Genomic DNA, 12500 nt, shown 5'->3' on the forward strand with positions numbered 1-12500 from the left:
GCTGGACCTGAGTGAAAACAATCTGCAGGATTCAGGAGTGAAGCTGCTGTGTGACCTTCAGAAGAATCCTGACTACAGACTGGAGACTCTGATGTGAGTACAGGGTTGGGTTTTGTCCATCCTGGTCTCTACAGGGTTTCACTAAACACAGTTCAGGATTCGTACAGTCATTAAAAAATGCAATATTTTTGGTATTTTGGTAATTAGTTCCTCTGGTGCTCTTCCGTGCGGGGATCCAACTTAGAAGTTTTTGAAGAAGTCTGAGGCACTCAGAGGGTTCAGCATAAAAAGCCTTTAATTCATCAGGGCTACAGATTCATAAAAACATGCCAACATGTTTCAGCCATACAGGCCTTCATCAGGGCAGGTACAAAATGGCAGCCAAGCTACTTCCTTTAACGCTTTACAGCCAGTCACAGTAGTAGTCACATGGTTTAGTAAAAAGGTTACACATTTAAACAAAGAAAGTTAATCATCAAAATGTAAACATCATACCAAGGCAGATGAGAACTACAATTTAGAAGTGACTAAATATACAAACAAATTACTACAAAAGTGATGAAAAAAACAAAACAATACACCAAGAGGAAAGGAGAAAAGTCCAGGGGGCTCATCTATCAACAGTGTGTGAGCACGGATCTGTGAGTAATGAGTGTGTAAGAACATTCCCACACAAAGAGTGGAATTTATCAACTTGTTCTTTTACTTAGAAATGTGTGTAAATATAAGCACAGCTCTGAGCATGCTTACACACAGAATCTAGAGAATCTGACATGATGATGATGCCTTCAAGGACTCTCAGTAAACACATCACTCAACTGTCTGTGACATGATGATGCCTTCAAGGACTCTCGGTAAACACATCACTCTACTGTCTGTGACATGATGATGCCTTCAAGGACTCTCAGTAAACACATCACTCAACTGTCTGTGACATGATGATGCCTTCAAGGGCTCTCAGTAAACACATCACTCAACTGTCTGTGACATGATGATGATGCCTTCAAGGACTCTCGGTAAACACGTCACTCAACTGTCTGTGACGTGATGATGCCTTCAAGGACTCTCGGTAAACACGTCACTCAACTGTCTGTGACGTGATGATGCCTTCAAGGACTCTCAGTAAACACGTCACTCAACTGTCTGTGACATGATGATGCCTTCAAGGACTGTCGGTAAACACATCATCACTCAACTGTCTGTGACGTGATGATGCCTTCAAGGACTGTCTGTCCCTTTAATCTACAAGTCACCAACACGAGTGACCACGAGAGCTGAAAGGTGGCGTGCTACTTTCCACGCCCACTTCACTTCTGAGCAGGACTGAAGTCCCTGCTGCTCTTCATACTGGATGTTCTGTATCACTGATAATCAGAATAATCATGATGATATTATATGATCAGAATAATCATGAAGTCTCTCTCAGAGTCTAATCTCTCATTTATCTCTTTTTATATCAACAGCTGGAGGGAGTGAGTCCTTAAAGAGAGGATCCTGCTGATCACAGAGCTGGAAGCAGCAGCTGGTGTGTTGGTGAGTCTTTAACTGGGCTGTGTTACTGGGAGACTGACGGACCAATCACAGCGCAGATGACTCTCAGTGCTGCAGTCTGAGCTGCTCTGAGATCAGCTCCACCGTCACACACAGGACCATGACCTCGGACATTTTTCTATTCTCATATTCTGAATTTAAACTGCTTCATGACTCAGCGACCGAAGATGAACTCTTTGATTTGTATATAAATGTTTCTGTTGCAGCGCCACCCTGTGGACATGTGTAGTGGTGCAGGTTATTCATTGACTCATATTCACAGATAACAGTAGAAGTTGATTCCACCTGTGCAAGTTAAAGTGTGAAGTTCTGCTTTTAACCACGAGTCGTTGGTCGTCTGATAATAAATCAGTCGTCTCTTTGTTGGATCAAAACAAAGAGGAGGCTTCACTGAGTTTTTAAAAGAACTACAAACAGGATGTCTGGATCCAGGTGCAGAGTCAGCACCTGAATATTTGATGTAATATGAGATGATATAAAAAGAGCTGAATAACATGCAGACTCAATCATTGATATTCATTCATCATGTCAGGGTAACAACAGACACATTATCAAACTATCTTTATTTTTAACTTCTGATGTTTATTACACTTTGATGTTTGAACCTTCTGTTTTTATTATCTCAGGATTTTAAATAGAAATAAATTCAATCTGTGGAGGGTTTTATTTGAATAATAATTCATGTTTAGGTTCTGTTGCTGCTATCACTGCTTTCTACCAGCAGGTGTCACTGTTTCCACAGTTTTCTCCCAGACTGATCGATCTGAAGAGATTATTTCTCTGTCTGCTCTCTGTAATTTTCTTCTCCGCTTGTATTTGAAATAAAACTTTGTTTTCCACAAAGATCCACACATTTGTCCTTCTCCCCCCTCACCTGACTCTTACTCTTTATTTCAATCAGTAAAGGTGCGGTCTCTGTTAGTGAAAGTGTTCTGAGACAGACTCACATTTCATTCAGCTCCACAGTGTGATATTGTCCACACAAACATGCTGCTTCTACACAGAATTAGAGTAGAATGTGGTATTAAATAAATATAGTAAATTGTATAAATATATCTGATTTTTAAAGATTGTAAAATGATTTATTTCTTTGCTTCAAACTGGGGGAGGCTTTCACATGATCACGTCTTAAGGACTCACATAGCACTGACACAGGTTCACCACCAGGGGAAGCTGCAGCATTACGCTCTCTATAATGAGGCATCCAGTTGAACGTGTTGCAGAGAAACAAAAGATAATGGGCCTCATTCACTAACAGATATGTGCTTAAACCGTGTGTACGAACGTTTGAAGCACAAAATCAGGGGGCTCATCTATCAACAGTGTGTGAGCACGGATGTGTGAGTAATGAGTGTGTAAGAACATTCCCACGCAAAGAGTGGAATTTATCAACTTGTTCTTTTACTTAGAAATGTGTGTAAATATAAGCACAGCTCTGAGCATGCTTACACACAGAATCTAGAGGTAGAACATTGAAACTACAAATAAAAAGCACCACGAGTGTCACAGCACGCCAGAATCCATCTCAACCTAGATGCATGTTCCCAGTTTTTTAAAATTCAAAACACAAAATAAGTGATTTTGTGTGGTTTGAAACAGACCCGTTGCCTAATTGGTGTGAAAACCTTAAAAAGTCATCTGTGACAGGCGTTACTTTGAAATGTTACATCATGGCTGGTTTTGCATTATTAGATGATTTGGTGAAGCGTGCGCTCTGCAGTAAGTTCAAAAGAGCGCACTGATCCGTTTGGTCCAGCTTGTTCTGTTGGGAGAGCGTCACTGTTTGATTAATCCCCCAGAGAGAGCTGTGCCCCCGACCACGCTGTAAATGTTCAAGGGTGAAATTGTGGAGCAGATACTTCTGGCTTTTGTGCCGTGATGCGTTGTTATTTTTTGCACTGAACTTATTCTCAAACTTCATCTTGGTGTTTTCTCCTCTGACCTGTCACCTTCTCTCATGCAGCATTTGTTCTTTTGTTAGTAACTTCCACTAAGTGAAAAGACTAATCATTTATCTGGGTCACTTAGCGCGAGAGTTACTAACCTTATTTTATCTCTTTATTTATTTATCTATTTATTTATTTCCCTTTTTTATTCAGCCTCTTCCACTTCCATTCCTGTTGTTATGAAGCTCCTTTTCTTTGCTCTCGTAGTCATTATTCCGGCGAGGTAAATATATTCAGGTGGTTTTTTAGGAGGTGTGTTGTTACCATAAATGGTTCATTGGAGGCGTTTCTGAATGTAAATGTCCCTGAACATGTGCGAGCCTGCAGGTTAAGAACATGGGATTTATCAACACTGATTACCTACCGATGTGAGTACGATCGCTGTCAGCATGGTTGATAAATACAGATTTTTTCTGTACTTTAGCACATTCTAAATTTCATTTGTAAGACAGAATTTAGAACACTTTCTACTCACTGTTGATAAATGAGGCCCCTGGGCGCCTTGTCAGTGAGGAGTATTTTAACGGCCTCATTGACCTCTGCTCAGGTTAGTGCTAAGGCTTCCCCCGGATCGTCACACTCTGCCTCCTCTTCAGAGAACGTGTTGTCTGGGTTCAGGAGACACATAGCCTCCATGCAGAGGACTGAGGAGACATCTACACAGGTTGATGTGCATGGATTTCTTTCAGGGAAGAAAAAGTTTGCATTCAAGACAGACAGATAGACACAGATGGAAACGTGTTCTTGTTTAGTTGCTAAATTAAACCAAACATCCAAATCAGGTCAAATTTAAAGGTCACATATTTAAAATCCACTTCCCCATGTTCCTCTAACATGTGTCTCTAGTCTGTCTACAAACCCCCCAATGATGAGAAAAGTCCATCCTCTCCATCTTTTTCCTGCTCCACTTTTCAGAAAATGTGTGCTCAAACAGGCCGTTTGGAGATGTTCCCTTCATGACATCACAAAGGGCAGTAGCCCCTCCCCCAGGTGGGTGACACTCCCACAGCTAGGTGTTTGTTCTGCCCTCTGAGTCTGCCTTCACACCGTAAACAATAGGACATGGAGCGAGAAAGCACTGAGTACATCCGAGCCCTTCCAGAGAGGGGGCGTGGTCAGACACAGCTCATTTACATATTTAAAGGTACAGACACAGAAACAGCCTGTTCTGAGCAGGGCTAAAATAGGGAGGGTTTAGTGGTACACAAAATATCACCGATTATGATTTTATTGTCTTTTTTTTGGAGCAGCTGAAAAGAAGAAAAGAGATTCCTGATAGAGAGAGACATTTAAATGAATCAGTCGAAGAAGAACCTGAGTTCTGTTTTTATTACATTTTAAGAGATAAGATCATCTCCATCGACCCCCCATTGGGGACAATTACTAAAAAATAATTATGTTACAGCAGCTTGAAAGACAACAGTTTAAAAATACATTTAAAGATATAAAAGGTGAATATATAGGTACGATTTTATTTTCAATTATGATAAATTATATGTTTGATAATATCCCAACAGATATAGGAAGATCATTGTTTGCGGATGATGGAGCATTGTTGAAAAAAGGAAAGAATATACAATTTATTGTAAATAAAATTCAGAAAGGGATCAGTTTAGTTGAGAAGTGGGGATTAAAGTGGGGATTTACATTTTCTGTGGAAAAAACAAAGATCATGTTCTTTTCTCGAAAGAAAATTGGGGAGAATATTGGGTTGACATTGTTTGGAAATAAGCTAGAACGAGTTGACTCATTTTGTTTTTTAGGGGTATTTTTTGAAGTCTAGTTGACATGGAAGGAACACATCAGGAATAATGTTGATGAATGCAAATGTAATGAGATGTCTTGTAGGAATGGATTGGGGAGCTGATGTTGCTGCCTTAAAATATATATATGTGGCGTTAATTAGAACTAGGATTGAGTATGGGAGTGTGGTATATGGATCTGCAGCAAAGACAACACTTGCAAAGTTAGAAATGATTCAGGCACAGGCTCTTAGGATATGTATTGGGGCAGTGAAATCATCTCCAATATGTGCACTTCAGGTAGAAGTAGGAGAGATGCCACTATGTTTAAGGAGGAAACAGCTATTAGCTAATTATTGGCTGAACTTGAGAGGACATGGAGATAGTCACCCAACAAAATCAGTGTTAAAGGATTGCTGGGAAAAAGAGAGAACAATTAAGTCCAGTTTTGGATGGATAGGGGATAGAGTGGCGAGAGATATGGGAGTGTATGACAAGGATATCAGTCCAGCTGTTTTATGGCCACCAGTTCCAATGTGGATGCTTGAGACAGCTGAAGTAGACTTGGAGTTACTAAAGATAAAGGAAAGGAAAAGAAATGTTGATTTAGTGAGTGAATTCTATGAACACATAGAACAGAGATATGGAGATGATGTACAAGTATTCACAGATGGGTCTAAAGACCCGATGACAAATGCAACAGGATCAGCTGCGTTTATCCCAAAAGGTTCAAGGTTGAAGTAGTGAAGAGAACGTCAGATTTCCTGAACGTGTACACAGTAGAGTTGTACGCCATTTTAGTTGCATTAGAATGTGTTGAGCAAATGAAAGGAAGGAAAGTGCTGATATGCAGTGATTCAGTCAGCGCTTTATACAGTATTCAATCAGGATCATCTCACAGTCGTCAAGATGTATTATATGAAATCATATTTACACATTCCCAGGTGGTTAAACAGGGGACAGATGTGATGTTCATGTGGGTTCCAGCACATTCAGGTATAGCAGGAAATGAAAAGGTGGACAGGTTGGCAAAGGAAGCTGTAAAGAAAGAGAGGATTGATATTAACATCAAATGATCTCAGTCAGAGGGGAAACGAGTCACATGGAGTAAAATCAAACAGGAATGGCAACAATATCGGAACAATCAGACAAAGGGAAGACATTTATATTCAATTCAGAGGGAAATAGAGAAAGTAAAATACAGAGGGAGCAACAGAAGAGAGGAGGTCGTAATGTCCAGGTTAAGAATCAGTCACAGTCATTTAAATAGCGCTCTACATATCACTGGAAAACATTCATCTGGTCTTTGTGACATATGCAATCTAGCAGAAACAGTTGAACATGTAGTTATTAAATGTAGAAAGTATGTAGCACATAGACAGAACATGATGTCAGAAATGGAGAGAGAGGGACTCGTAAGAAGAGATGTAAAAAGTATTTTGGAGTGTGGGGAGAGAGGGAGAGGACGAAGATGCTTGTTTAAATCTCTCTTGAGAACAGGTTTATTGAGGAGGATTTAGGAATGTGAGTAATAATTAAATCCAGCAGATGGCAGTAATGCAACTTTTTGGATGCCAGCCAACGAAGAAGAAAGTTGTGTGTTTTCATTTCTTATCGGGTTTTAAGATGTTAAAAAACGACAGAAGGTGACAGAGACATAAGAAGGGCTCTGACGAGTAGCTCCGTGGCTAACTGGTCATGTTTGGACTCTTTAAGTCCTCTACATGGAGCAGGTGTGTTAAAGGGTCGTTCACAGCATTCAGACGGAGGTGTGTGTCTCACAGCCGCAGATTTATCGGTGAAAACACGGAGGTGGTCGGAGAGCAGAGCCTCACCCCGGAGCTCAGACTGAGGCTGTTCACTCCCAGCTGCAGATTCTGGACGGAGAGACCCGAACTGTGGCCCTACGAGGACCCGTACTGGGCGATCTACTGGCCCGGAGGACAGGCGCTGTCACGGTGAGATCTCTAATATACCTGTTTCATTCACCTTTCACCTCTTTAGTAGTGACGTCACTAACAGCTGTTGGTGCACAGCTGCTTTACATCCCCGTTGTAAATCATTCAAACGACAAATGTCAAAGTTACTGGAAAATGATATGTACACTTTGAATTGTACAAAAATCTAGGTAACACTTTACAGGTCCGCAAATTTCGTCGTAATTAGGTGATAATTAGACAAACTTTTTTTTGATTTCATTGAAATTACCCCTGAATTTCATGACAATTGAGTGAAAATTAGCACGTAACCTCTTTGAAATAATGCCCGATCTTAATTGTAAGCAAGTCCTAATTGGTAAGTAACTGTTTTTTCCAATTTCTTTGAAATTACCCCCAAATTTCATGGTAAGTAGGTGACAATTATCAAATCATTTATTTGAAATGAAATCACAATTCACCACAAAATGATCACCGAGTAATTATATTCTGCTATTTCCAGAGAAGCAGGTGATAAATAGCTGCTCATTTTTTGAATACATTTCCAGTAAAGTAATATGAAGTTAGGTCCATGGTTTCCTCTAATTAGAATTACCTTGGAAATCTAAACTAAATAAATGTATTTATGAGCGCCCGCGTCTGCAGCGGCGCGTCTCGGTGTGATCGCGGCCTCAGAGGGCAGAACAAACACCTAGCTGTGGGAGTGTCACCCACCTGGGGGAGGGGCTACTGCCCTTTGTGATGTCATGAAGGGAACATCTCCAAACGGCCTGTTTGAGCACACATTTTCTGAAAAGTGGAGCAGGCAGAAGACGGAGAGGATGGACTTTTCTCATCATTGGGGGGTTTGTAGACGGACTAGAGACACATGTTAGAGTTAGAGGAACATGGGGGAGTGGGTTTAGCAGAATATGTGACCTTTAAAGTCGATAAATATGGTGTTAAAATATGAACTTTAATGCAGTTAAAATGAACAATGATTGTGGTGTTTCTCCTCACTCTGATTATATTTTCTCTTCTTTGCTGCTACGTCCATGTCCGTCATATTCGCCGGTTTGAATCTCGTCCAATCACTGAACTGTATCCACTCCTCCACTCACCTGTGCGCTGTCATTGTCTGGAGGAAACTGTAGTGACATTTTGTATCAAATTTGGACCCAGATTAAACCTACATCCGAACCCAATGAAGCCGCAACATCTTGAAGTTCTGAATCTATTTTCTGTTTTCTTCACGGTGTAATTGTAGTCCTTAAAGTTTGCAAAGTCCTCTTCAGAGACCGGACCTGGAGGCCAAAGAACATGAGCACAGGAAGCTGTATTCATGGAGTCATAAAGCAGTGAGCCCTTCAACTGAAGAGACTAAAACAGACAAAGATTACAGTATGTATGGCTTTGCAGAGGCGTGGGGACAAGCTTCTTCACGCCCTCTTTTTACCAGCTGATCTGTTCAACTTCATCTTTAGTGGTAACTTTAAGGATTCACCTTTCTGTATTGCTGTACTGAACTTTCTTTCACCCTCCCCTGAGGGCTCCTTCCTGTGTGCTCTGCTAAATGCATTTTTACCCTGAGGTGCAGTTTCAGTTTATTAAGATACAGTTTACTGAGATACATATGATTATGCAGCATGACTACTTGACATAAATGTTGATTATTAGAGAATATAAGGTACATGCATACAGATGAGACACTACAAAACACACCAGCTCCGCCCAGAAACATCCTGAGTCAACCAGAACAAAGCAGAACAGTAAAATCCAGTGAGAGGACAGAGTCTCTGCAGACACAGTCACCACCACACATGTACGGAGGCCCAGAAGGGACAATGGAGCAGCTTTAGGAGAAGTCTGTATTTTATTTTGAAAAGATACCGACTCTATCTTTAATGAAGTTTTAATGAAATAAGATGATAATGATGATTTGTCAAGCTCAATCCATTTATCATTGAGCTGCAACATTGCTGCATTTTTCATTTGGTTCGGTTTGCTTTCAGACTGCACTTTGTCAAACTAAGCAGAAACCTCCGGTCTTTAAAAATGAAGCCGATGCTGAGGTGTAAAATCCTGCAGTTCATCGAGTGTCCACTAGAGGCTGCATCCTTGTGCAGATCTGTAAGAAATGAAAAGTGAAGCTTTGTCAGGTCTGTCCTCCATGGAGGCCGGGTCGATGGTTTCTGATGCGTTTCAGGAATGCAGGGAATCTAACAATCATCAGCTTTTGTGACAGAGTCGAGCAGATCTGTGGCTGTAAATGAGTTTTTATCTAGAACAGACTTTTTTACTGCATGTATCTGGTTCTTAAGACAAACAAATCATTGTCAGAATCCCGTCTGTGGGAGGTGGTCCTCAGTGCAGATAATGTTCTGCCTGCTGTCAGTATCATGGGGACTTTAAATGAACTACAAACAGAAACCAGAAGACCTTTCCATTGAAAGTTTCTTGTTTTTTAGAAAAATGAATTAAAATGTTCTAAAATATCAGCGTCTCTATGCAATTTGACCAGAATTCAACTTTAATCATTTAAAAAAGTCTCCAGTAAAATCTGCTGAAACTTCTCAGGGGTACAGCCAGGGACACGAGGAACAAGAATCCATTGAAAGTTTCTTGTTTGCTAGCATTGTCTCTTCAAATATAATACTGCGTTGTTAAGTGTAAAAAATGGACCTTAACATGATATTAAATGTTTAACCGTTGAAGCGGTAGCTCACAGTGGGTGTGATTAACCTTGTTAAAGACTACACTTAATATTGGCGTGGCACGATCACGGACTGTCATACCAGCTCCATCATGGCTGAAAATGTCCTGGAAAAGTCCTGGAAAATGATCCCTGGAAAAGAGTGTGAACCCTGTATATAGACTGCTGTGATTAAAAGAAACACATGAACACCATGATTCCTTGAAGCCTAACCCTGTGACGTGTTAACCCGCCTGTTTGTGTTCCAGTGGCAGCCGTGGCGACGCACATGAACAGTGAGCTGAACGGCCTGCAGCCTCCTGTGTGTCTCACCCACAACATCATGGGTTCACCGCCCGCCGCCTTCCACCTGATCCTGCTGGGCGACATGTTCTACGACCAGTCCCTCGCCACCAGCCTGCACAGCTGGTTGAACCGCTGCATGGAGACCCACGGCACCAAAGTCCTGATCGGAGATCCAGGAAGAGCTCAGTTTGAGGAGCACGCCATCCGACGCCTCCTGAGGCCGCTGGCTCAGTTTGAGCTGCCCGACAGTGTGAGAGAGGAGAACTACGGCCTGAGCTGCAGCGGCGTCTGGAGCTACACATCTGAACTCTGAACACCTGAGAGAATTATTCTTCAAGAAAACATGGACTGTGTGAGGTTGAGAGGACTGTGTTTTATTTGAAAGTCACACAAACAAGGAAGGTTGGTACATTTCCCAATCTGAATGATCACTTCTTTTAGATATTTGAATGATCAGCTGTATCAAAACAACTCCCTCTCTTCTGTCTGTGTTCAGGAGAGGAAGCATGGCGCCGTGCTGCTGCTGCTCCGGTAGCCTGGTTAGCAGGGCGGGGCGATATGACCTCAAATCAATATCACGCTTAAAGGCAGGGTTGGTCATTTTCTAAAAGTAGCCTGATGTTGAAAGTAGCATTCCCTCAGTGCTGCGTCTGCAGTCAGGAGCAGTCCTCCTCAAATGATTTCCATGTTTTCAGGAGTGCAGATGTAAAAACGGCTGTGATGTCTGCTTTCAGTTTGACAACTACACACACTCACAATGTGTGTTTCATATTTCATTTTGAATTGATCCTTTATGAATCACTCTGTTTAATAAACATGAACACACACATGAACAAACAGGATCCTGTGGACATGCATTAATGGAGAGGTCTCAGAGTGAGGGGGCGGCCCACAGCGAGCGCTCCAGAGCAGTTTTGGGGTTCAGTGCCTTGCTCAAGGGCAGTGCTCAGGAAGTGGACTGGCACCTCTCCAGCTACCAGGCCAGGGACTTGAACCGGCGACCCTCTACCGCAACTGCCGCCCCCATTTCAATCAAAGACAAACACAGTTCTATGTGAGATGGATATACTTGTATCTTCAAACACACACACACTCTTTGTTCACACACAGGAGGCAGAGAGCACCTCCGTACCAGCAGTGGATTATCTCAGGAATGGTTTTTATTCATTCATTCATTTAATGAGGTGCAATAGCGTGACAAACTGGTGACATATACATGACAAATAAGGCACAGAAAAAACAAACGGACAAGGTCAGGACAGCAACGACAAAATACAATAAGAAAAGAAAGACAGCAAAAATACTGAGACATCAACAGACAGACTACAACTGATCTTTCTTTGTTCCAGCCCGCCCCTCGGTGACCTCTACCCTACAGTAGTTTATATCTGAATGCCTTACAGACCAGTTTCTCTCTCTTTAGAGATCAAACCTGAACAGGAGTGTGACCCGGCCGGGGCTACGTGTGAATCTGGCTCCAGCAGAGTCATCAGGCTGCTCACTTTGAAGCAGCTGGATAAGAGCTCGGCTGCTGTTTGGATCAAGCTTTGAATCTTTGTCCAGCAGGTGGCGCCATCAGTTTTATTTTTCAGACAAGTGAGCAGACTGAAAACAGGAACTGTAATGTATTATTACTACTCAACGTTTTCACATGTAGGTGGCTCTGACTGCTGCGTTCAGGGACATAATAATAATCAGTGAGGACGTTCATGTCCTGCTCTGAATCGTCTTCAAGAAATATTCAAATGTTTAATATTATTTATAGATTATATTCAAGCATACTGAGACCTGTCTTCTGTTGTAAGGATATTATTTAGTCTATAATGTGTCAGAATATAAGTAAATATGACATAGATTGACCAACTAAACAGGATGTTTCTCAGTTTTGACGTTGAGCCCCCGAGAGGTTTACTGCACATTTAAGTCTTGCTGTTGGGAAATAAAACTTACAGATAAGATCAATAAAAAACAAATTGGATAATTTGAAACAAGAGTACAAATGTTTGGATTCTGCTGATTGTTCCAAATGTTCTGGTGTTGGCGGTGATGGAGTTGAAATCTGAAACTTCATGCAAAGATAATAATCATATTTCTATAAAACAGCTGTGACATGGATCACATGTTAGTGTTAAAGTCTTTAAAGGTCTGATTAGTCTCCTTCATGGAGCTTCAGTACAGATAGGCCTACTTTGACTTTACTGGAATACTTTTATTTGTCAGAGAGGAATTTCAGTCAGGAGTTTGAACTTCTGCTGGATCTCCTTCACACACCCTCATCTTCTTCCTATCTTTTATTTATTCAAAGATATATGCATGTAATGAATTTAAAAAATTCCATTATTCCTCC

General features: G+C 41.4%; 3 protein-coding genes across 3 annotated transcripts in view; all 3 read left to right on the plus strand.

Moving 5' to 3' along the window:
* LOC136179611 (NLR family CARD domain-containing protein 3-like) overlaps positions 1–2396 on the plus strand; it is a 28182-nt gene extending 25786 nt beyond the window's left edge. Inside the window, exons 7-8 of the mRNA XM_065956449.1 lie at positions 1–93; positions 1464–2396. The exon at positions 1–93 is cut by the window's left edge and continues 81 nt beyond it. Of these exons, the coding sequence (XP_065812521.1) occupies positions 1–93; positions 1464–1476 (106 nt within the window). The 3' untranslated portion in view covers positions 1477–2396. The remainder of the gene's footprint in view (positions 94–1463) is intronic.
* LOC136179608 (NLR family CARD domain-containing protein 3-like) overlaps positions 1–12500 on the plus strand; it is a 149137-nt gene that overhangs the window by 91594 nt on the left and 45043 nt on the right. The window lies entirely within an intron of this gene.
* On the plus strand, positions 8809–10466 carry LOC136179655 (electron transfer flavoprotein beta subunit lysine methyltransferase-like). Its single transcript, XM_065956559.1, has one exon. The coding sequence runs from the start codon at positions 10137–10139 to the stop codon at positions 10464–10466; it is 330 nt and encodes a 109-aa protein (XP_065812631.1). The 5' UTR covers positions 8809–10136.

The sequence above is a fragment of the Labrus bergylta genome, chromosome 7 (genome assembly GCF_963930695.1).
Source record: "Labrus bergylta chromosome 7, fLabBer1.1, whole genome shotgun sequence".
Taxonomy (NCBI): Eukaryota; Metazoa; Chordata; class Actinopteri; order Labriformes; family Labridae; genus Labrus; species Labrus bergylta.

What these genes read in the sequence shown, in the direction of transcription:
- LOC136179655 (XM_065956559.1), top strand. Translation starts at nt 10,137, where the DNA reads ATGAACAGTGAGCTGAACGGCCTGCAGCCTCCTGTGTGTCTCACCCAC.